Source organism: Excalfactoria chinensis, chromosome 2 (assembly GCF_039878825.1).
Source record: "Excalfactoria chinensis isolate bCotChi1 chromosome 2, bCotChi1.hap2, whole genome shotgun sequence".
Taxonomy (NCBI): domain Eukaryota; kingdom Metazoa; phylum Chordata; class Aves; order Galliformes; family Phasianidae; genus Excalfactoria; species Excalfactoria chinensis.
Window position 1 is genome coordinate 85,932,773 of NC_092826.1, and position 25,488 is coordinate 85,958,260.

The following is a 25,488-nucleotide window of genomic DNA, read 5'->3' on the forward strand; positions in this document are numbered from 1 at the left end:
TTCTGGCAATTTTAATTTTTTATTGTTATTATTGTTATTTTGTGCAGCTTTTTCAGAGTCATTAGATGTGAAGCTCTAGAACACAGAAAAACTGTTAAACAATTTAAGGTGAAAATAAACAGCAATTTTACTGTTTCTCAACTTCACTGTCTTTGGATTTTCTGTTTACACCTACCATGAGATTTCCCTAATAGCTTTTTCAAGGGTCTGTGTTTTAGGAAAAATAAAGGTGTTCCCTTCATGTTCTGTGCCATATTTTTAATTTTGCCTGCTAAAAATATAGTAGTATTTCTGGAGCTATATAAAAACAAAGAGTTGAAATGACTCAAGAAAGGATGTATTCCAATGCTCAAACAAAAATATATCCCTCTAAGAGTATGTTTTTATTAATGTACATTCTATAAAAATAATGAACATCCAAACATAAGAAAGGGTGTAAAATGGAAAAGCACTCTGCTTGAATAACAGATTGCCCCTTTTTTTTACAGATGGGAAAACTGGGGCACATGGAGAACTTAATTGATTTCCCTAGTGCCATTGTATAAATCATTGATGTGACAAGACCTAGAGCAGATTCTCTCTCAGAGCTGTTCAGCTCACTTCTTGCCTGAGTCTCTTCAATAAACAGATTCCAAAAGCATGTTTTTTTTCATGCAGTAATTTATAGTTGATATGTGAGAAGCCTGAAGTACAAGCACATAAGGCTATTTGAGCTTATTTTGAAATAAAATAAAAGAAAATAAAGTATATTTCAGATATTGTGTTCCACTCAGTCCACTTACTTATTTCGTAAACAGATTTTTTGTTATTGCCTTCTTTTCTTGTTCAATCTCCTTTCTCTTGGTGTAAATAAAACGGCATGTCCTCTCACCCAGGTTATGCATTTATTTCATGCCCTCTCAAGTTTGGATTATGCAACTCAGTGTCTGAGAGGCTAACCTTCTCTTCACTGAAGCTGGGTCATGAATAATTTCCTAGAAAGTGAAGCATTTACCTCTTCTCCAGCCCTGTGGCAGAGGGAATGTCATCTGTGAGCAATTGTTACCATTACCAACCATTCAAGAAGGTAAACCTGTGAGACCTAAAGGCCCCTTCTTTGCAATGCGCCGTGTGGCTTGTGAGTAATTGCTATAGAGAAATCAGTACACAATTTAGCAGGGCCTCTCACCTTCCTTGCCTCTGTACTAAGCCTGATTTTCTGTTAAGCAGTGCCATTTGTTAGTGGTATTGGTAAATACTGGACTTCACCCATCAGTGACAGGCTGCTGGTGTGTGTGGCTATTGCTTTATACTAGCAGTCACTATCCTTTGCCGCCTGGGCTTGATAGAAAGAGTCGGTGCTGAGAAAAACCTAGATTGAGTTCTTTCTTTGAGAACATTTTATCTGCCTTTAGAAGGAGCTTCATGTCACCCATTGCTTATTTCACTACATTTTAGCTGAAAGGAATTTTGAAAAATGTTTGACAAATTAATGACATTTACAGATTTATTATGAGAAAAATTAAAAAATGTATTTTTGAAGTGCTCCAAATACAGATCTGTTTTGGGGGTTTTTGTTTTTGCTTTTGTCTTTTGCACTAGGTACCTGTATAGTATAGTATAGTACCTGACAAAAAAATCTGTTCTTGGTTATGTGTAAAAACCGAAAGACCAGGTAGTTTTATTGGAAGCATTCATCAGACATTAAGTTACCAACAGCCCTTAGAAGCTATGGCAACAGACAATGTGCTTTCTCTAATGGTATTTAAGCATACTGGAATATAGCAAAACCCAGTGAAATGCTAGCAGTTGTTTTTGGCAAACTTGTATGTAATCTGTTTTAATTTAATTTTAATTTTTAATTAAGACCTTGAAAACTTCATGCTGAATTAATAACGAGGCTACTAAGTCATGGTTCAAGTATTGGTTTGAAGGTTGGGTGAAGTTTCTGTTCATTTGAACAAACTTAATTTAGTAATAGGATTTCAGCCAAGAATATAAGGAATTGGGATGTATCAGTTGTATTGTTTATACTCTGTTAAAATGCTCTGGACCTGTGCTAGAAATGTAGGCATTCCAAGCTATCATCTTTAAGAGCTTCACAAAAAGTAATGCCTCCTATTTTGTTATCTTGGCCCATGATGTCAGAAGCAGATGTTGGTGGTATAGCAGTAGAGGTTGGACCTTCCCACCAATACTCCATTACATTTTGTTGCCATGTGATAGATGGCAGCAGAGGGGTAGTCTGTTGAAATGGCATCTGACATGGAAGTGCAGATGAAGCAGAGGTGTGCCACTGGAATCCTCCAATGTGGAAAAAATAGCACCCATCAACATTCACTGATGCTTGCTGAGTATTTATGGAGACCAAACATGTTAGCAGTGAGACGGTGGGTGGTGCAATTCAGGAGTGGCAACAGCAACATGAAAGGCAAGCCAGATACCAGATGGCTATGCAGATTTTCACAAGTGTGGCATGCAGCCTCTTGTTCATCGCTGGTGAAAACACATAGCTATGTTGAAAAGTAGTGCTTTACAGCTGAGAATTTGCTCTATCAAATAGAGTTACTGTGGTCTTTGTGTCTGTTGTGTGTCCATGGAAATAAATCAGAAGTATTACTTTTGCAGTGACCTAAGTATTTTCATGTAGGTCTTGTTTCTTTAGACACAGTTATTGATGATCTAATACATGATTTGTAAACATTTGTGTGTAGTGTTTGTGTTTGTAGTGGAAATAGCAAAGCAACAAACAGAAAACATGGGGAGAAAGATAGTCAATATCTGCCAAGTTCAAGGGGCTGCTGTAATGGCTTCAGAGCCTGGAGTGATTGGTTTCTTTTCACCACCTTTCCTCAGAAATCTTCTTCCCAGCTATGACAGCCTCTTGCTGTTAGATCTCAATCTGACTTATTGGGAATGAAATGAAAAAATTTTAAATGATCTAAAACTGGTCAAATGATTAGCTTTTATGAAGATGTGGCATTTTTATTGTGGTGAATTGTGGGTTTTTTTCCACCAGATTCTTTAAGAGGCACAGTCTTCAAATTGTCTAGGCAGGATATTCAGAGATAAGCCTACATTCCCATTTCTTTCTTTAGTGACCTCTAATAGAACTGTAGACCTCATGCTGGATGGCAGTGGTTTTTTTTATTGCACAGTGTGAACCGATACATCAACGCTAACCTGCTTATTAGCAAGGCTGCTGAAACCAGCTACAGCTATTATGCTGAGCAGCTTTGTCTTCATAATTGTGTGAAAATGCAGAAAATCGAAATATCAGTCTTTTCTTCTGTCTTACATGCTTAGTTTGTGTGATCACCTTGCAGAAATTAGTTCATGCATTTCTTCTCACACAAAGAGAGAAAACAAATGATGAGAGGCTAAATCTGATCCAGAACACTCTTTGGAGAATTCATTGTTGGTGATAATGAAGTTTTGGGTTAATTATTAGCATATGCCTTTGGAAACAAGCTGCTTATCATGTGTCGTATTAGCTGATGTACAGTCTTTATGCTGTGTCATAGGGGAAAGGGACATATGTGTTCTGAAGGTGTAAGTGGAAAAATGTGAGCTTTATTTTTTTCTTTTGAACTTCAGTGTTTCTCTTCCATGCTTGCATATCTCAGTGTGGATGAAATTAAAGCCATGGTTCATGCTGCTTCTTGCTCAAATAAGGCATGTTCAGAGTCCCTCCAGGAGCAGAGCCCTTCTCAGGGAAAATAATGAGAACAATCGTCTCAAGCCATGTTGGCAGAAAACTAGGGTTAAGATTTGAGCAATTAATTAAGATGAAAGCAGGAGGAAAAAATGGGAGGAGAAAAGTTCACCTGTTGAATTTTTAGTCTGTACTTGCAAAAGTGTTTTCTCAGAAGTGGGCATGGAAGTGTTGTTTTATATTACTCCAATGTTTTATTCAAGTTAACTACAGAAAAAAAAATATTAGTGTGAAATACAGAAGAGAAAGAAGAGGGAAGGGCAGCAAAATAAAATACTGCACTCTTCTGTCTTTCTGTTATGATCCAAGGGTGAATCAATGCAACAGCAGAAACAAATGTAAGTGACATAAGTTTGGAACATATTTCCTTCTGGCTTTGAGAACATCAGAATATTTATAGTAGTTATGGGGGGAATAAAAGTGATTCCTACCTTGTATGCCCCAGTTATTAATGTATTTCTTATAATAACTGGTGATTTGTTTCCCTATGCCTCTGATTTTATGTTATGCTTAACTATGATTAATTGCAGATATAGCTAACAAAAGGAAGTGACCATAAGTAAAAATTTGAAATATTTGGAAGTTTTTTGGAGAATTGTGTCTATGTACACATTGTTTGTACATGTATGCTTTTGTCACAAGGGCATAGGAGAATCTTTTGTTACTAAAGCACCATCACAGCTAGCAACCACCTTAAGGGCACTTCTTTCTTGACTGTCCAACACTGTTGAGCAATGTGAGAAGTTCTGTCCAACTTTTCCATTTTCATGTATGCTGAAGATACTTAAACCTAATATGTTATGGTTCCTCTTCCATACTCTCACAGACCCCTCCATCTCATGTTTACTGAAGATTCTTTTTTTTTCAGTTATTTTTCCTGTTAGTAAAGACTTTGCACAAGATGTTGCAGGCCTATGTGCCTACTGTATTGTTTACTGTGTATATTCAAACCACTGTACTGGTTTTATTGCTTGTGTAACTGATATATTTGGTTTGGAAGTGGAAACCATTGAAGTGAATATGTAACAGATTAGTAGTGTGAGTCTACGAACTGCAATCACAAAATTGATAGCCACTCTGATTTTTTTCTCTAAATCTTTTTATTTTTGCAGAAAGAGTTAAAATGAAGTCCTAATACTGCTGTTAGAGATTACAGTGTGTTGATGATCCATCTCAATTATGAATTGCACTTGTTTGTACAATTATACAGCTTGTTTCACTTTTTGTCTTGTTGAATTCAGAGTACAACATAAAATATTGCTTCTTTAGTTAGAAAGATCAAATGAAACCCTAGTATCTTCTAATTTTTAAGTTCATGTTAAGAATACTTTTTAATTCGAGAGGAGAAGGTTGCATGCAGTCAAATAGTTATTGAAAGGAATTTTCTAATGAAGTACTGAGGCCTTGAATTTGAGTTGTTTGTAGTTCTGTGAACATTCTTGAATTTTCTTTCTTTGACAGTTGCAAAGGGGGGCATGCTGAGGAAAAGCACGCAGCTGAGATTTGTTATAAATTTATCTGTATCCTTGGTAGTTGAATAAAGATGTTAGAAAAACTTACTTTATAACATTTTTCTTCTTTTTCTTCTGGAGCAGAAGTGATTTATCATAGATGTTTTTTGGTCTTATATCAGTTAACTTCCTTTAATGGATAATGAAGAGTTGGTCAGAATTATTGTTTTACTATGCTAATGACATGATGCTTCTCTTCATTACCTATTCTGTATGGTAATAATTGGCATTCTATTTAAACATATTAAAATGCATCGTAAGTACTTCAGAAGCAGTGACTATTAAATTATAAATATCATGAAGTTATAGTACATGCATCACTCTTTTATGCATCATTCACTTTGGTCTCTGTGAGCGCTTGATTTCATTTGACATTCAGCACTATACATCTAGAAAAGTCACCAAATCTAGGCTCTTACCTTACCCTAGATTGAAGAAAAGACCTAAAGTGTGCAACATTTTCTTTCATCTATTCACTGCCTTCAAAGTAAAATAGTATCATTATCCTGTCCTCATCAGTTTCTGTGATTTTCCCTGTTAGTAAATGATGAGTCAGGTTTGTCTGTGACTTACTGAAGTTATGCCCATGTTAAGAAGTTTTATTAGAGTTGGCAGTTCTTTCCAGCAGCTGGTGATGCTGAATCTGAGCTGCAAACAGCATTACATTGGCCTTTGCTATGTCAGCACCATTCTGAGACCACTGGTGAACATTTTTGTTACGGAGGCTTCAGTCTGAGAAAACAGATTTGTATTGCAAGTCCCTGAAATAATTTCTGGAGAAGTATTTGATAGGGTGTTTACCAAGATCGTTTGTAAAATCTCACATAACTGATACTCGTCTGGGTTCGTGCAGCTGTTAAAAGAGATCAGTGGAACAGGAATTATGTGTTGTTGCCGTAGCAACTGCCTCTTCATATTGTGCTTAGAAATTCACAGTATATTTCAAGGATCTGCTTCCAACAATGGCAGCCAATCTTAAGTAATTTTGAATGATTTCACAGAAGTTGAAAGCACCGCATTACCAAGAAAGACTACCATATTTTTTAAGCTTGGTAGCCTTGCTTAGCCACAGACCTAGCTTATTTAGAAAAAAGAATATTTATTCTCAGTTTTCAAGAAATTATTTACATCATGCCATTGGAATGCATGGGATTGGCAAATTGGCTGAAAGTTACAGATCATTTTAAAAGATTCCTTGAAACTCCATCCTCTGTTGTAAAAGATGAGCAATAATGATTTCCTGTACTTATGTGTCAAACATCTAGCTTCCTTAAGGGCAGTCTGCTGTCTAGTTTTTTGTTTCACTTGTGAATTACTGTGGGTATGAAAGAACTCAAACATTACACAAATCTACTCTTGTTCCTACTTCGATCTGAACATTTCATTTAGACTTTTGCTATAGGTAATTCATACAGCTTTATGGGGCTTGTTAGATCATCTGAGAAAAGCAGGGAGAGGCTTTTGTCAACATTACGTTGAGGCTGTTGCCTGAGTGCTCATCCAGCATGACAGTTCCAAATACCAGTTCTGCATATAGTATTTTATATTGCTATAGCAACTTGCTCAGTTTTATAGTCACTGCTCTGTAAGTTGTGTAATTAGAATTACATTTTGCACATGTGGAACAGTTTCAGAGTAACAGCCAGAGTCCCTTAGCAATGGTGTGTCAGATCCAGAATAAATCCCAATTCTACATCCTCATCATGGGCTTTCACTTCTTAAGTTCAAGCTTATGATAAAGATCCAAACAAGAGAAACTGTTTTTCAGCTGCAGAATGTGTCTCCTCTTTCAGGTAACTTGTTTTCCTTTTGTAATTTTGTACACAGTTAACACATTTCAGAAAGGCAATATGACAGAGTTGTCAACATGCTACTTCTATTACCTCTTTTCTAGACAAGAGGAGCAATGAAAAGGAGAGACAAGCAAAATGCAAATTTACACAATTTAAAAGAAATCACATATTTAGAAGACCAGTTGTTGTTTTTAGGTCACAACTCACTTACCTGAGTATAATTTTCATCTGAGCAGCCTGGCATGGCTTGTATGTGTTGGAGGTAGCTACATCTTCACAGCAGGGTGCCAAATTAAAATGGAGCAGTCTGATGCAGGTGCACAGCAATAGGAAGGAGCTATTTTAACCTGAAGCGGGAGAAATGGGACAAGAAAGCAGAGCAGTCTACTTCTGTCCCTTGTCTGCTTATCTCCTATTCTTTCCTTCCCCCATAGCAGTGCCAACAGATTCATTAGGGGGCTGAAGAGTTCCACTGATTTTACTGAGCTGCTCTCCATGATGCTGAAGGTCTGTGGAAGATTTTGTTACACTGGTTGTGTCCTCCTAGCGCTGACTGTCCATAACCTATGCCTTGTCCTTGGTTCCTGCTTGCATAGCCTCAAGCCAGCTTGGAAAATCATTGAATCATTTGCCCTGTGGGCATCTATTGCACCCATTCTGAATTCTTGATAATGCATACTGAGATGTGTTTGTTTTAAAAAAAGCTAAGGGTATTTTCTTAATAAATTGTATGTTGTATGTAATCCTTTCCAAATAAAACTCCTGAAGCTCACTTAGAAATGGATAGTTTACTAATGGTGGTTTGAGGACAGCTGTGTTGGCTGACAATGAAATGAGACACTTTGATGAACATTGGCTGCTTTTCTCTAGCAGAGCTAAGGACTTTTGAGCTTGCAGTGAAAACTGTCCAGCACCATTTCCAAGGCTGCAAAAAACAAAACAAAACAAAACAAAACAACAACAACAACAACAAAAAAAGGTGATGTAAATAGGGGAAAAGAAAACCTCATAACTGGTGAGAAATAGTAAAATTTAACCACGCTGGATGTAAGTACAAAATAATTTGGTATGGGCAGTGAGACCAATATCATTTACTGTCTTTTATCAGTTTAACTTGTAAGTCATACATAGCTCTGTGATCTGTGTGAGACATAAAGAATTTAGTTTTTGTAGCTAAATAGTGGTGCTGTAGGGCTGAGTCAGCACTGATTTTGAGTTGGAGCAAAAACAGAAGAAGTATATTTGGTGAGTTCTACCTGAACTTGCCCTGAACCACTGAGTGGTCAGGTTCTCTGCTTCTTTCCTCAGTTGTAAAATGAGTCAAACACATTGTGGAGTGACTGATGCCTATTTGATATATAAGATACAGGACTCTAAATGTTACTCCACTATTGTAGTTCCATACATCATTACAAAACTGAGTTACAGAATGATCACGTCAGATTTTTTTTTTTTTTTGTAGGGTAAATAAAATTGAAAATAAAGTTCATAAAATATTTGATTGCTAATTATGAGATTTGCGAACTACCTGGCAATTGTTACAGCGTGAGAAGGATAGAACTTGTACATTAACTGTGTTATCTTCAATGAAAACAAATTGACTTTGTGTAAACATTCTGATCAATTTATCTTAATATGGGAGAGATTTTTGATTTTTTTTTTCCTTTCATCTGTTATTCTTCTCACTCAGTCCTCCATAAAGAAAAAAATCCAGGTTCTGTAGAGGAGTTTTTCCCAAGTGAGATGTCTGTCTGTGCTGACTTTACACCACTGCAAATGCTTTGTCAGAATTACAGTTCTCTGAGAGCTGAAACTCGTGTATACCTGTCAAAGCAGATGAAAGAGTAGGAATAAAAATAAGGTACTGGGTTACTTTTGCTGGTATGTGCCTGAAAAAAAAAAAAAAAAATAAATCATCAAAGGTTATTATAATTACGACTGTTATTAGATAGCATGTCTGATTTCTGCATATTCATGTTCTCTCTGAGAGAGCTGAAACTTAGACATTTAGAGATCCCAGGGGGATAATTGCAGAAATGATGACATATATTCCATTTCTTGAACAAATTTCAATACCAAAGCTGCATTCTGCCTACTTAAATTTCTTCTTAATTATAGTTGGATGCAAGGATAGTCATTTTCTGTTCTAAGAATGTGTGTAGCCAATTAGTGTTGTAGATCATGAGTACCCAGTGGCTTAACTCTCTAAATAGAATTGTCCTTTTCAGTTATGACAGAAGTGTTTGCAAGTATGTGAATATTGTCCTTCTTTGTGAGGTCAGCCTTGGACAGAAGTACAAATCAAGTAACTGGAAAAAATGAATTATGCTGAATTTATTTCTTACTCCTTATCGGATGGCTGAGGTCTTTGTCTTATATGTATGTACTCTAAATTGGCATAGGCTGTTCATTTCTTGCACACGTTTTAATGCCATACTTTCGATGCTGTATGATTAATTCAGTCTTCCAATTTTCCTCCCCCTTTCAAGAAATTCTGAGCACAGAAAAGTTTTCTGTCTAGCTCACTGAAATGCAGGGACCTGTGCTCCTTTTGCTCATGGAAGCAAAGGGAAACTGGCGGTGTTTCTGAAGAAACCTCTGCTTATAGCAAATGATTAAACATGGGTATTCTTTTCTTCTCCCTTCTGATTTATTTATTTTTTTCTTTAATACCAGTCTTGCCACTCTGACATTTGGGACCGTGAAGATAACATCTGTAGTTCAGAATACCTCCCAGGCAGGATTCACAGGGACAGTGAAAACAGTGTTATGACCAGAGAGAAACAGAGAACCACAGTACAACTTAGACACAAGTTACTGTCCCAGTATTGCTTTGTGCTGGTTCTGTTATTATTCGGATAAATAATGAATACAACTTGATGAGATGACAGGTTGATTGGTTTGGGTGTTTTCCAGTGGTAGCGTGTTTCCCCAAAGGTAAATATCGCTTCTCTAACATTTCCTCCTCCTCTTTTTCATCACACTGTGTGACATCTGAGATTTCTTACTGTAGCACTGCAATACCATACTGTTTAGTGATTTTGAAGGCTGTGGTCTGAAATGTTATAGAAACAACAAAACTTCTTCATTCAAGGAAAACATTCTCTGTAATCTTGTTAGTGGCACTGTTATCTCCAGTGCCTTCTTGATATGTATTTACAAAAGTCCTCTGGTGATTTGAATTGAGAAACTGCTTTCTTGGAAGAAAACAACACCTTAGTGTTCAGAAGAATGGTAAATGGTTACACACGGTCCTTTTTACTAAGATTTGAATATCTGTTGTTACACGTAAACCTCCCAGAGGAATGTTAGTAGTAATTTTAAGTGTGTTATGAACAACTCTTAAGCATCAATAAAAAATTAAGCAGAAATTTACATCTTTTCTACTATTAGGATTTTTATACGGGGTCTGAAATGTGGGACTTGTGCCCCTTTCTGTGTTCCCTACACTTGTGTAGACAGGGAATTTAAGTTTGGCCAGTGACTTTGGTGCCCTTTCCCATTATCTACAAGGTGTGCTTTGGGAATGTCCCAGATATGTGCCTAGGGAAAGGGAAGCATAATGTCTTGCTAGGTGAGTGGGAAGCCAGACCCATGTATAGTGTGTGTATATATATATACTGTGATGTAGCTGTGACATTGCTGTTCCTATTTTTATCTGTTCTTTTTTCTGTAATTTATTTCTATTCTATCTAATTGCAAAATATAATCTGTGCTTCCTTTAGACTGTGCTAATGCATTTAGAAGCTGGACATCTAATTGAAATATTCAAGTTTTTTGCCCAGGGTTTATTGGGCTTTTAATATTACCATGTCTGTGAGTACTTAAAAGCTTTCTTCTTCACTGAGTCTTTGTAATACGTAGCGTCGATTGCTGTGTTATGGAAATTAATGTGATGTCTCAAGCGATATCTTAGCAATATCAACAAGAAGGGATAGAAGTGCTCTATCAATCATTGTAAATAATGAGTGTGGTTTTAAAAATGAAATAGCTTAGCATGATGTTACCTGAAAGTTCATCAACATGTTACAGTTTCCTGCTTCTCTCCAATGCTTCCAATTGGTCTATTTGTCATAAGGCTGTTGTTGGGGGGCTAGAGGGTGTTAATTTTTGTCATCGATTACAGAATTTTATTCTTAGTGAGAGTGTTTTCATTAACTAGGATGAAGCAATAATTGGACCCTACTTAGATCTGATAAATCTATTTTTTTTTTGTTAATAAGTAAAAATAAATTTGCATTTCTGAACTGGATTTTCATGTCAAGCCATTGCAGTATTGCAGTTCTTAACTTGCATTTTCACCTTTACTGCTGTCAGTTTTGGAGAGTGTGAGTTAGGGATTTCTTTCCCTTGCTTTCTTGCTGACACAAAATGTCCTGAGAGAATTTGATTCCTTCCACTAAATATGTTCATTTAATCGATGCAACTCTTTTTGAATGCTTTCTGAGTCATCTGCCTTGTTTTCTGTTTTCCAGGTTGGAGAAAGGCAGAGGGTTCTGGTGACAGAAGAATCCTTTGATTCCAACTATTACGTTGCTCACAATCCATTCTATGAGCAGGTATTGCTAAATAAACAAGATAACATCTTTGTGGGGTATCTTGGCTTTCTGATAATCTCAGCAACACAGTGCACCACAGTGAAAAAAAAATAAAACAAGAAAAACTTTTCCCAAGAATGCTGTGACCATCAAATCTCATTTTTAAGTTATTTTCTTCCCTTCTGTGTTCTAAACACAATTTACCTGAAATTATGTTAAGAAATACATAGCAGTTTTTTAGCAGTGCAACATGAGGACACACCGTATGTCCAGAGAACACTGTATGGTTTTGAGGAGCTGTTAATTACTGCAGTAGTTTTATTTTCCAAGTCTCAGAAGCATTATTTTCTTAATAGTTCAGCTTTTTAATTTCACTACTTCTTTTGGAAAATTCTTTCAGGCAATGCAATTTGCAAAAATGTATACATATATTTTTCAAACAATTAGAAAGATCAGAAACTCTTGTTTCAATTAGCACCCCAGCCTGACATGGGTTATTTTCTTCTATGTACTTTCTATAAAATATATTTTTTCCATGCAGAAACAATCTTTATGAACTAGGAAGGAAGTACAATATCTGTTTCACAAAATTATTATTTTTACTCAAAAGCAGATGAAAAACAGTGGAATTGGCTTTTCTGAATCATCTGCATTTCATTCTGTTTTTGCAGTTGGCTTGTTCTGTCTTCTTACACTGATCTGTGTAGTTTGTTTTCACTCCCTTAGTTATTCAGTCATCCTGTCTGGAGGGGCTATTGATAATGACTGTGGCTATATAGTTAACATTAGTGCTTTGTTCTAATGTTTTTTCATATTGCATTACAGAAATACGCAAGGTATTTTTTATTATTGTTTTTTCTTAGTATTTCAAAAGCAGTAACACTACCTAACATGTTCTATAGGTAACTGGTTCACTAATTTTTTATTTATTTATTTATTTATTTTTACATTTTCATTCTTTCCTAGGATAAATCTCATTCTTTTCTTATACCTCTGACATCCATCTTAAATCTTGTGTATCACTTTTCCTTGCCTTTATACCTTATCAGTCAGAGTTGAGGAACACAGTTTTGTGTAGAGAGATTAAAAAGAAATTGCTTCAGGCTTTCTAGTGTTTAATGCCTTTTTTAATGAAAGACTCATTAATTAAAAGGAAAGCAGTATGTGAAAAATTGTTGATGTTTTATGGTGTGCTTGTACAGCCCCTGATGCAGCTCCTGACTGGAACTGGTAAAGAATAAACTAAATAGAAATTATAATAGTAATTTTAAATTGTATTGTGGAAGAAGTACTAAATTTATTACGGAATACATATCTGTACATCTTTTCCCTAAAATTTTGGGTGTTTGACAAGGGTAATAACGTGTTCAACAAAGTAAGAATGAAATTCTGTGGTAGTGACTAACTTTAGTAGTAGTAAACTTAATGATAGTAGTTTAGAAATCAGCCACTCTTAAGTCAGTAAATATCATCTTATGTTTGGAAGCTGATGTGAACAGTCCTGGTATAATGTTCTGTTAATTAAAGGAAGTATCAGACCTATAATCTCTTCATATAGCTTGCATGTATTAAAAGAGTTTACTTTTAAAACAGCATTGATAGAGCTGTACTGATAAACCTGCTGGTAGCTTAGTGAGTAACTTTGGTGACATAGTTTAATGCAGTACATTGAACAATTCATTGAACTAAGAATTTTGCCAGAACAGTTAAGATGACTGTTTCTGTTGGTAGAACTTTATTTCTTAGGAAGAGGGAAAGGGTTTTTATGAATGCATGCCAAGTCAGACTGCTTGGTTGCTTACAGTACCTCTCTGAATTTTACATATAAGCCAGTCTCTTTCTGAAGGAATAGTTATTACCTACAAATGTCCCATAGGATTTATATCTAATTACTGGCAATTCATATGTGAGATTTGCAGAGGTTCCAGACTCAGTGTTGTGGTTTAACCCAGCAGGTAGCTGAGCAACACACAGTTGTTCACTTACTCCCCCCTTGCCAGTGGGACTGGGGAGATAATTAGAAAAAAAAAATAGAACATGTGGGTTGAGTTTAAACTATTTACCGAGATAGAGAACGAAAATAGTTACGGGATATATGTTACAAACATTCATATATATGTATAACAAGTGATGCACAGTTGCTTGCATTCCCCCATCTGATGCCCAGCTATGCCCCCAAGCAGTCAAAGGGAGTGAAATCAACTCCAACCCTCCTTCAGAACTCCTTCCACATGGTGTGATATGGTATGGAATATCCCTTTGGTCTGTTTAAGTCAACTGTCCTAATTCTGTCCCCTCCCAGCTCCTTGGGCCCATCACTACACACAGCCTTGGCTCTGTGCAACACTGCTTAGCAGCAACTATGAATGTCAGTGTGTTATCAACATTGTTTTTCTCCTAGAATCAAAACATAGCATCATACCAGACACTCAGAAAACAATTCCATTCCAGCTGAAACTATAACACTCAGTGTTATAGAGTTATATATCACTTATACTCAGCAATACTTATTTACTTAGTTTTCCTCTGATGTAAGCTTGCTCCCAGAAATGTATATGGGAATAACATAATCTAGACATGTTGTAAAAATATCTCAGCATTGGGATCCTGTCTTTTTATTTTTGCCACTTAGGTCCAGTTACCTTTCTAATCTCCAGAATGCAAATCAATCTGCTTTTCTTGGAAGATGCTTAGGAATCTCAGTGGAATTCTAGAAGTTCCGTAGTCATGAACACCTTGAGCCTCTGGGGGAAAAGGGAAAGCACTTGTAATGATTTCCTCTGAGTAGGACAGCAACTTGAAAATTGAAAGAAAGCAAAACAAAGCTGGTGTGAAGAAATCTGTTAGCATTCTGTACTGCAAGTGCACTTGGGAAACCAGTTAGTCTGGATTAAAATGTTGTCATTCAGGTCTAACTGACTTATCAATTTTAAAGAAACACAACCACAAGTCATAGGATCAATTGGGTTGAGAAAAACTGAGCTAACACTAGAAAGCTCTTGAAGGCAAACTAGAGGTGTTACTGATCACGTGTCAGGGGCTGTAGCTCACGTCTGAAGTTTTAAATGTTTAGGAGTTGCTCTTATATGTTGCAAAAAGTCTGTTTTCTGAGTGAAAGCTGGAGAGTCTGATCCCCTTTATGATATTTAATAACGGTCTTTATTTGAAAGGTTCTCGTGCCAAAGGATCCTGTGTTAATGGGTAAAATGGTAGAAGTGAATATTTATGAAGCTGGGAAACATTTTATGAAGGGGCAGCCTGTGTCAGATGCCAGAGTTTACACTGCATCTATCACAAGACCATTAGCAAAAGGAGAAGTTTCTGGTTTAAAAGAGGTGAGTAAAAGACATTCTTTTTTACTTTGTTGGTGAAACATCATCTGCTCAAGTGTAATGATTTCAGGCTATATATCTGTTTTCATTTTATAGTTCCCCTTTTATGTATGCATGAAGCTTTAATCTTTTCCAACAGATTGAAATCTGAATTTAAAAGATGCTTTTGCTGATACCCATAGCTTTTCTTTGCTGACTGTAAAGGCAATAAAATGCTTGTTTCTTCTTCCAGGGCACAAGATGAAAAGGAACTGTTAGAAAACATTTAACATAAGCAATTACATAATTCAATGTATTTCATTTCTAATTTAGTAGAAGCATGAATCCATTTGTTTTCCTTTACAAAGTTGTTTTTTAAAAATATTTATTGATTACTTGCCTGTTAGAATAGTTCAAATTTTTGCCCAGAGATTCAAGTCTTTGATAAGCAGAGAAACTGAGTATTTACAGTATATTTTGGGGAAAGGTCAACATCTGATCTCGTCATGTAAAGAAAATGAAACTCTTTTTAAAAGATATCTGATCCTTGCTTTACACCTCAGTAGATGTGGCTGTTAGCCAAGTACTCTCATACATTTCATGGAACTCTAGTTGTAAAAACTGATGGAGTGTGAAATGAAAATGTGTATCACATTTCTAAGCATCACTTTATGTCCTTTCTCCAGTGCTGTTGTTAGGATCTCTGAAAATATGTAGCTCTAATTTATCACATGGAAGAAAGGTAACTGGAAGTTTATCATCCACCTTGCCGCTTTTACAGTAAATTGTGGACAATATTAAAATAAGAATGTGCATATATATATATTTTAAATTGTAATGGTCATATTTAATATAAATAATCATTGCATACCTTGTGTAACTAGGGTTGAGCTATTTGGTATCATAAAACTGGTTACGAAAAACATGAAACAATAATGCACCTAGAGTAATGTTTTGGGAAGATAATGAATTTCAAGCATTCAAAGGTTAATTTGCCTTTGAATGGAGTCCATGTGTGTGTATATACTTGTCTGATACATAATTGAAAAAAACAGCCCAAATCTTTAAATTGTCTGTCTGGACACTGCAGCTATTTAAACACTGCTGCTTTTTTCAGTAGAGCATTTTTTAAATGTAAGAGAACCAAGCCTGTAATTAAATTGAGTGTGTGCTACCGGAATCTATTAGCATGGGAGTGAGCAAGCAGAATGTTGACTGAAATTTTATATGTTAAGAATGAGAAACAAAATGATCAAAGTCAAAGGGAGTGATAATTTACCTAAGAAATCATTGACATACCTTTAAAAGGTATATATCTGTTCTTGCCCTTTGAGTCGATATGAACAAATACTCAGAATGCCCAAATAAAAAGTTACAGCAAATTTCCTGCTTAGAAGTGCTTGAGACATCTAATTCTAACCTAAGATGCTTCTGAGCAGATCTCATGTTCCGGTCATTGAATGGTTTGGGTTAGAATGGACCTTTAAAATTATCTGTTTCCAACCCCCTGCTATATGCAGGGACATCTCCCTCTAGACCAGTTTTCTCAAAACCCCATCCAGCCTGGCCTTGAACACCTCCAGGAAGGGGACATTCACAACCTCACTGTGCATCCCATTCCACCACCCTCACAGTAAAACATTTCTTCATAATATCTAGTCTAAATCTACCCTCTTCCAGTTTAAAGCCATTTCCCCTTGTCCTGTTGCTACCTGTCTTTACAAAAAGTCCCTCCCCAGCTTTCCTGTAGGTCCCCTTCAGGTACTGAAAGGCCGCTAGAAGGTCCTCTCAGAACCTTCTCTAGGCTGAAAAGCTCCAACTTTCTCAGCCTGTCTTCACAGGGAAGGTGCTCAGACCTTCATATTTGATCATATTTGCAGTCTTCCTCTGGACTCCATTCAACAGCTCTATGTCCTTCTTGTGTTGGGAGCTCCAGAACTGGACACAGTATTCCAGGTGGGGGTCTCATGAGAGCAGAGTAGAGGGACAGAGTCACCCCCTTAACCTGCTGGGCATACTTCTGTTGATGCAGCCTTCTGGCCTGCAGTTGGCCTTCTGGGCTGCAAGCTTACACTGCTGGCTCACATTGAGCTTTTCATCAACCAGCATCCCAAAAATCTCCTCAGGGTTGCTCTCAAGCCATTCTCCATCCAGCCTGTATTTGTACTTGGGATTACTCTGACCTAGGTGGACTTTGCTGCGCTCCTCTCAAGCCTGCCCAGATCCCAATGGATGGTATCCCTTCCCTCTAGGATATCAACTGCTCCACTCAGCTTAGTGTTTTGTACCTTTCTGAGTGTGCACTCAATCTCACTGCCCATGACACCTACAAAGATGTTAAATAGCACCGGTTTCAGCACCTATCTCTGAGGAGTCCCTCTCATCAGCAGTCTAAATTGAGTCACAGAGGATGACTCTTCTTAATTACAAGAGAACGGGGCAATATATTGTCTGATCTTTTTTATGGTTCTTGTGTGCACTCATGACAGGCTGAGAAAAGGATGACACAACTTAAAACAAGTGTTTTTAGGTATTCCCTCAAAAGTAGAGCTGGATCTTCATCAGAATGCCAAGGCTCTCCACCACATGCTGAAAAGGACAGCTTGCAGAGCAAAAACCTTGGATAACTTTACTGTTGAGCCAAGTTAGCAAACTGTATAGCAGAAAGAAGGAAGAACTGAATAAAACAAAAATTGAAAACATGTGGCCCTTTCCCTTCGTGCTTTACACTAAAATGAGGAAGAATTGGGGCCTGCTTTTACATTTCAGGATTGATTGAACATGTAACCAGCTGCCATGGGGCACTTGAGATCCGGCATGCTTTTTCTTATCCAGTGTTGTTGCTCTCTGGGAATAAGCTCTTCTAGGAACTGGACAGCATCCTGTACATAGCATGAGCACTGGCACAGTGGGATGATAATAGCAAGGTAGCAAAGTCTTTGGGTTCAGCAAATGAGAATGAGCCCAAACGCAGCAGCCACAGAGTCATGATTTTATACAGAAATGACAGAAAAGAGCCACTTACCTTTGGAACACCTCAGGTAGGCAGGGATCTCCAGCAAGAGACACTCTTACCTCCACTGCCAACCCTTAAATGAGATCTGGGAAGGGGTGGATCCTGGCTTCACCCCCTCCAGTCACTCATGTGCATTGCTTGCAACAGAGCTCCCCTGGGTTGGCCCTGCCTTCCCACCAGGTGCTCCATCACTGTTTCAGGGCATGACCTAGCATTTACACTACAGAATACTATCTGAAGTATGTAGGAAGTTTTAACCAGGCCTCTGCTGTCACCTTGCTAGTGGTATGACTTCCTCTCAGCTCCATTGTGTTTGCTGGTCTGCGATGGCAGTTAGTTCAGAGTGACATGTAAATTTTAATGTAGATTGAGGTAATTTAGAGCAAAACACCGTGACAAAGGATTTTACTGCACTAAAGTGTCTATGCTTTAGACCATTCCCATTCAGCAAAGCACTTAGCTCTTCCTTCATGACCATGAAATGTATTGGGACTGTAGTTTACAGTTCAGCATCCTTGCATAAAAGTGCTTTGCATGAGGAATGTTCACAGATGAGGAAAATCTTTCAGTTTTTAAGGACATTAACCATGTGACTGAAAAGCTGATAAAAACTGAGAGCGCCATAATGTATAGATGACAAAAGCACAAAACTATTCCAAGCAAAAATGCTGTGATGAGGAATTACCTAGAAATGATCAGAGCTTATTTGAATTTCCTGTGGTGTTTCTTTCTCACCTGATACACTTCCTTCAGTAATTTCTTCTGATTAGTTCAGAGGAAGCACCAAAGGCATACAGTGGCTTCGAAAGGACAGTTGTGGCTTCTTTGTTTTTGACTTTGTTAGTTTGTTGGTTTGGGTGTTTTGTTTTGTTGGCATACATTTTTATCATACTTTTTCAGTTTGCACAAAACACACGTAATATATCCGTCCATTTTCATATATTTACTAGTGAGTAGAGTTTCTTAGCAGTTAATATATTTTCTTAAAAAAAAAAAAAAAAAAAAAAAAAAAAAAAAAAGTCTAAGTAAATTGCTTAAGATAAGGTCTTTATTTTCAGTAACAGTAGTCTCTGTGGCAGAATTTAGGACAGGGAGGGTGGAGGAATGCTGGAACCAGTAGCTCGGGTTAAAAAGATGTCAAAATGATTACTCTGACAGAGTGTAGGGGACGTGTTATGTATTAAAATGCACAGCTGTTTACCAGAATTAATTTTTTACTTCAACATGCATTTTAATAGAAGTTGCTCAAAAGTGAATCGTGTCTACATGTCACTGTTTTCAGGATAGTTAATTAAGGGCAAAATACACTTAGTAATTTCAATTATTGGAATTTAAATCTAGTATAGATTTCTTAGGGCTTGTAATGTGCAGTTTGCCGATTCAGTAATAGAACAAGGTTTAGAATATATATAGTGATAACTGAAATCAATAAAGCATGAGAGAGGGCAGTTTTAGATTTGGTTCTGGTGAATCTAGAGTAGGATGTGTAGACTAGGTATTGATAACAGACATTAAAAATGGCTGCTAGACAAAACAGGCATATCACAAGTAACTACTTGTAATTAAAAGTAATAGTAAATAAAACTTTTGATCAATAATTAGTCCTTCTAAATTTCATAGGGGGGAAAAAAAGGGAATGCTCCAGATATTATACTCCTTAATTGAAGAGGTTAGGAATTGACAAAGGTCTATGGATGTACCTCAGCATTTTGATAGTCAGTAAAGCATGTTAGCATGTCTACTATGTCGTTATGTGCTCTGCTAATATTGTCTGTGAGGTTTTGAAGGTGGTTTGCAATGCACACGATAATTATTTTGTTGTCACTGGACAATGAATGAAGGTGTCAGTGGTCTGAATGTTATTTAATTCTAAAATTAAATTTTGATATTTTCATTTTTATTACATTTGACCATGTTTAAGGATCTTCATAGTTTCTCAGCAGGACAAAATAAAATGAATAACAAGTATATCATATTTACAGACAGAATTGAGGAATGAGCCACTGATATATAGATAGCAAGGAACTGTTTGATCAATTCGCTTGTTCCTTTTTCTCTGTATCCTCCCTTCATTGTCTTTGCAGGAGATAGCACTGGACTTCTGGATGCTGCTAAAAGAGCTTTGTGTTCCCATCCCCTAGTTAGTCACAAGTATTTTCTAATTATTTAGAAAAATACGACCTCTAAATGTTATCCAGCCTTTTTTTTTTCTGATGTTAGGAAATAAAAAAGATACAAAAATCAAAGGCTTCTATATAAGCTGCCAGAAAGAAGAGTCAACAAAGCATAGCTTGAAGGGAACTTTCTGATATTAGGAAGAAAGTGCTTCACTTGCAGGCAAAATGAAATGGAGAAGAGAGAAGAGTGTGTAGTCTTCTGGAACCAAAATGAAAGAAACTGTGGCAAAATTGAGATCTCTATATTGGAAATTGCCTTCAAGGGTGTGGAAGATATGTGTAAAACTTCAGGGATTATGAAGCACAAGTTTTTATGTACATTGGAGTTTCAAAGTTGTGGAAAGCTTGTATTCTAAACAGGGATTAGAAGACAGTTATTTAGAGAGAAAGAAAGAAGCCAAAGAAGAAAAAATTTGGATGGAAAAAAAGAAAAAAATGACATGCAGGTACAGGAAAAGGAATTTGACACAAAATAAACACAGCATACGAAATGCTAATGAAAGATCAGAACTTACAAAAAAAGTAAAATAAAGCACATCTTTTACCTCTGTTAAAAAGCTACTTTACGAAGCTTTTATGTCACAGCATCTAAAAAGGGGCAGTTTGAGGAATATGTCGGCAATTTTCTGTTTAACATAAATAAATGGACAAACAATTGAACACTTCCAATGAAAATCATTTTTCAGGTGTTGCCACATTTCCATAAAGTATGGTGCAGTGTTTAGTGCTCTTACATTTTCTGTTGTAGGAAAATACCTTTTGTTCTGTGAGTTGCTCTCTCACCCTTTCTCTAAAACAACTGATTGTAGTGAGAGGTATGCAACCAATTAGTGCTTTTGTAGTTATTAATCAGCTCCATTTAATGTGTTTGTCTTGTTCCATTATGGTTTTAAATAGAAGCCATATAAAATGGTGTAAAATCCTTCTAAATTAATCTCTGTATCGTATGTTTTCTTCTGTTATTTCAGAGGTTACTGTAAAGTTAGGATCACTATAAACAGAGTCAAAAAAAATAGATATTTCCTTTTATGATTCACACATCATCTGTATTCCATATTGGATTAATTTGTTTAGAAATTTCAGTTGATTTTTTTCTTCTACTTGAAAGCCAAACATTTCTCAGTCTAGACTCTGAAATTCAGGATAGATTCTTTCTTATGGCCCGAAAACATTTTTCTTTAAAAATAAAGTTTTAACATCTGAGAAAAACATTTTTAGGTACAGGTCACCCATCTTCAGTGATGGTCGTGGACTAGGTGAACTCTTATGTTTGTTTCCAGCCTTATTTTCTGTAATTTCATGAATATCTCAATTCAGCCAGCAATTATTTGATGGCTCACAAAATGGAATAGAAGGTGGCTCGTATATCCAGAATTAGATAGAAGGTTAAAACACATACAGATGATTAAAGAAAGCAAAGCCAAGAGCCAATATAAGATCCTTTTACCAAGTAGTTTTATCCTGAGGTCTTAAATTTAATGGACGGGTTGCCTTTCTGCCCATCTCTCTGATAGGGCTGAATTTCAGCTACAGTGATCAAAGTTCAGCTGAAACAACACATTTTATATAGCCCTTTTTCAAACAAATGCTCTCTTAAGACCATTTCAGGTGGAAAGATAAGAACGGTAGTTTATTTCCTTTTTAGTTACCCTACGGGCAGTGTTATTTGTCTGATTGTTACTGTCTAATCACTTTAGATTGTGTAATTGTGTTAATGCTCTGCAGTGCATGCAGAAGAATGGAAACAATTGAATCATTCCAGCCATTACTACAAGTTGTTTTCTGAAGAAGGAGAGAAAATTAAACCGAAGCATTCTGCCCCTCCTGCCTCCAGAAGTAGAACCCTCAAGTACTGAAATAGTTGTTTCATTTTTGTGTATTATTTCTAGTACTTGACCCCAAGCTGCACTGTAAGTTGAGAGTGGGATCTGTTCTCCCTTGACTTAGAGACAAATTGGAAGTGTGTAGCCATGGTAATTTTATCTACTTGACACTCCTTTAGAAATACGTTCTTTTAGAAATATTTTTTTCTTTTCAGTTCAGCCGACTATTTGGAAAGGATCAAAAGGCATTGGCTTTTAGTAGAGCTTCGTTATTTAATGTACCAGTTCATAAATTTTCTAAGTGTTAATTGGCTTTCAGGAAGAAGAATAAAAAAAAGGCAGCCACAGCTTTTCTCAGTTTCTCTGTGTTTTGGAGGTCACCTATTTCCAACTGATTATGCCAGCAAAAGTTACTATAAAATTATCTTTACTTCCTCTCCAGTGGAGTTCAACACCAGTGTAGTCAAAAGTAAATGAAGAACATTCAGCCTGTGTACATGTTGTGTTTTTGCTTGTGTTATTTAGATTTCCCTTTTCTTTTTACTAATCTTTAGATCCCTGAAAAGCTCACACACACAGTATCTCACTCTCCATTTCTTCTCATCCCCTTTCATTTCCTCGCAAGTGAATACACAGTTGGAAGGATAAGACATTTAGTCTTCACTGACTTATGGATAGGAACTGTGAGGTGGATGATTTTTCTTCCTATTTATCATCTATCTGTGGGGTAATCCTCAGCTTTTCTACAAGAATACTTAAGTAGGTCAGCATGAAAAAGACACATGGAGCACTTGAGAGGAAACAGAGGTTTAGAAGGGCAGTATAGATTTCCCCAGTAACAAAGGAAAGATCAGTAGGAGGTTTTTTTCACTCATCCAAGGTATTGAAATGTTGAAGTTCTTCCTCTTAGAAATATTTTTGCTGCCAAAACCATCGTGGAGAGAGATTTTGTTAGCTTTCAGATTCTTTTGAAAATTGCTGTCATGAGATTAAGCTATAGCTGAACTTTAAAGTGTTTAAAAAGTGTATCTAATAAAAAGCAAACAACAACAACAAAAGTTATAAGTAAAATAAGGTGTTTAATAACAAGGCCTTTAATAATATTATACCCTACTAAAAAAGTTTTAACAGATTTTCAGTAGATGACTGGTATTATAGTCTTCAGGAATTGCCCCTTCTGCTCTTGTTGACACTTACTATGGTAATGAAAATTCACTAGGATGTGTATGAATGTATTTCTCAAGTAACTTTTTTACTCTGACCAATCCTTTAAAGTCATGTTTGCCTACTCCAGAAATATTAATTCTGAATTATAGTAACGCATTAAGATTTATTCATAATCATATTTTCTAACTCTAAATAGATAATATTTGATTTATGTTTTTATTTCAAATTTTGTTCCCAGAAGCACTAAATTAGTTATGTTTTTGTAGTATATAGAATAAGGTGATAAAGAAAAATATATGAGAGACTTTTCAGTGGAGGAAAGAAGTGGATTTTAAAGTTTTTATCAGTATCTACGCAAATGTGGCAAACCAGTTCTTCAAAGGTTGCATCCCATAACTTTCTGTTTATACAAACTGTATTCCATATCAAGTTTAACATTCACTCTAGATCTTTTGCTTCATAATGAGATCAAAGTCTTGGTCATGTCATTAAGAAATAAAGCATGTTTTTGCAAATGTACTGGACCAAACAATGATAGAATTAAACCCTTGCCCTCCTACCGCAATCTCTCCTTCAATCTAAGGTTGTTTTTTTTTAAGAAGTCCTCCCGAACTAAGAGAGCAGTTATTTGCTTGTAAAGTCTGAGATCTAAGAAATTTGGCTCATTGCCTATTGCACTAAAGATTTTCAGGAATCCTGATACTTAAATTTATTTAATTCCAGGTTTTGTTCTTATTTATAGCATGTTCCAAAGGAAATTGTTCCTGCGGGTTTTATCAAAGACCATTAAGTAGAAGAAATATTTAGGAAGGTAATTAATTATTTAAGCATTTATTAGAACAAGTTTGCTTGTGCTTAGTGTACAATACACTAATCTTGATAATCTTCCTCTGACTGTTTCCTAATGGATATTTAAAGGACTTGAAGGATTCCCCCGTATCTCTATTTATTATTTCAGATGTTAGAACTCTGCTTAAAAATGCAGATTGTTTTTCTTCTGACTTACTCCAGTGCCAGGCTAAATAATACATGCTAGTTAAAATCCTGGAAGTACTATCAAAATTAGAGACTTCAGAAGTATAGTGAGGGCAGTATGTATACTTCAGTGGTGCTTCACCTTTTCACTTTTGAAGTCACAGGTGCTGGCACAAATTTAAGATACACTGGTGTAAAATCAAAATCAAAGCTGAACTGCATGCAGCATCAAGGCATGCAAGAAATAATGTCTATGTTTCTCAAGCAGTCTTTATTGTAGAGAAGAGCAGACAAATTGTAAATTAAAAACATGGAGTTGAGAAGATTTCAGTGATAAACATTTCTTTAAAAGAAACTCACATTTGTAGTTGTGGGTGATAATGATCACACCGAATAATTAGGGGTCCGTAGGCAGACAATACTTGACCTATATAGATCATTATTTTGTAAGAAAGTAGCTACTTTCTGGCTTCCAGCTCATCCTAAGTTACCAGGTGCCATAATAAATGTTGATGTTGCTGTGCAGTTGTGACAACAACTTCTGAGTAGCACGCTATTTTGCCTTTTTACCTGACCTTATTGGCAGAAAAATTGCTGTGGGACTTGGTCTGTACTGAAGCCCTCTCCATGATGTGTGAGGGTACTGACATTATAAAAGTGCAGAAAGGGGAAGCCTTTGGTGTGTAGTCACCTATGGTCACCCTCCTCACTATATACCACCTAACACCCTTTTTCCAGTGGACACCAACACAGGGTCATACACATTGAAGCATATATAATGTGTGGAGAAGAACTAGTAACTATTCATCACATGATGAATTTATGCCATGCTTCGTAAATGGCAAGGCATCATAGTGGAAAGCTCTTAATAGACTCACAGCCAGTCAAAAAGGATTGACTGCTCCATACTGCAAATTATGTTGAATATGTGATTGTTACTGCTTGAAAAAAAAAAATTAAAGACACTTTTTCTGGAACAGAGATGTATAGGCTGTATGCTTCATCCCTTCCTTTTGTGAAAAATAACATATGAATATGAAATTTACCTACACCTAATATGAACAAGATGGATTTCTTGCCCCTTAAGAAAGGCTCTTGTTATCAGGGCTAGAGCCTTGTTGTTTCTTTTTTGTTTGTTTGTTTGTTTTCAAATTTCATCCTTGTTTGACATGAGTTCATACATGATAGTAAGTCATTTCAGTCATCCTGTCTGTGCTTTATCTTATTCATATAGAAATTATTTTGCACATTTGAAATCTCAGATAAGTGGAGATAGCATAATTATCATACAAAAAAAAAAAAAAAAAGAAAAGAAAAAAAAGAAAAAAAGAAAAAGGGCACCTGTGAATATCCCATTTCTGACAGAGTTTTTTTTTTTTTCTGGATGTACAAAATTTAATGAAGTAATGAAAGTAGGGCTTAGAATTACAGAAAATCTTTCCCTATTTGAACTATTCAACGTGTATTTCTGTCCAAAGAAGCA

General features: G+C 36.2%; 1 protein-coding gene across 2 annotated transcripts in view; it reads left to right on the plus strand.

Moving 5' to 3' along the window:
- CDKAL1 (CDKAL1 threonylcarbamoyladenosine tRNA methylthiotransferase) overlaps positions 1–25,488 on the plus strand; it is a 344,063-nt gene that overhangs the window by 308,560 nt on the left and 10,015 nt on the right. For both annotated transcript variants that reach the window (XM_072328453.1, XM_072328454.1), the window contains exons 14-15: positions 11,474–11,557; positions 14,707–14,871. In XM_072328453.1, the coding sequence (XP_072184554.1) occupies positions 11,474–11,557; positions 14,707–14,871 (249 nt within the window). The remainder of the gene's footprint in view (positions 1–11,473; positions 11,558–14,706; positions 14,872–25,488) is intronic.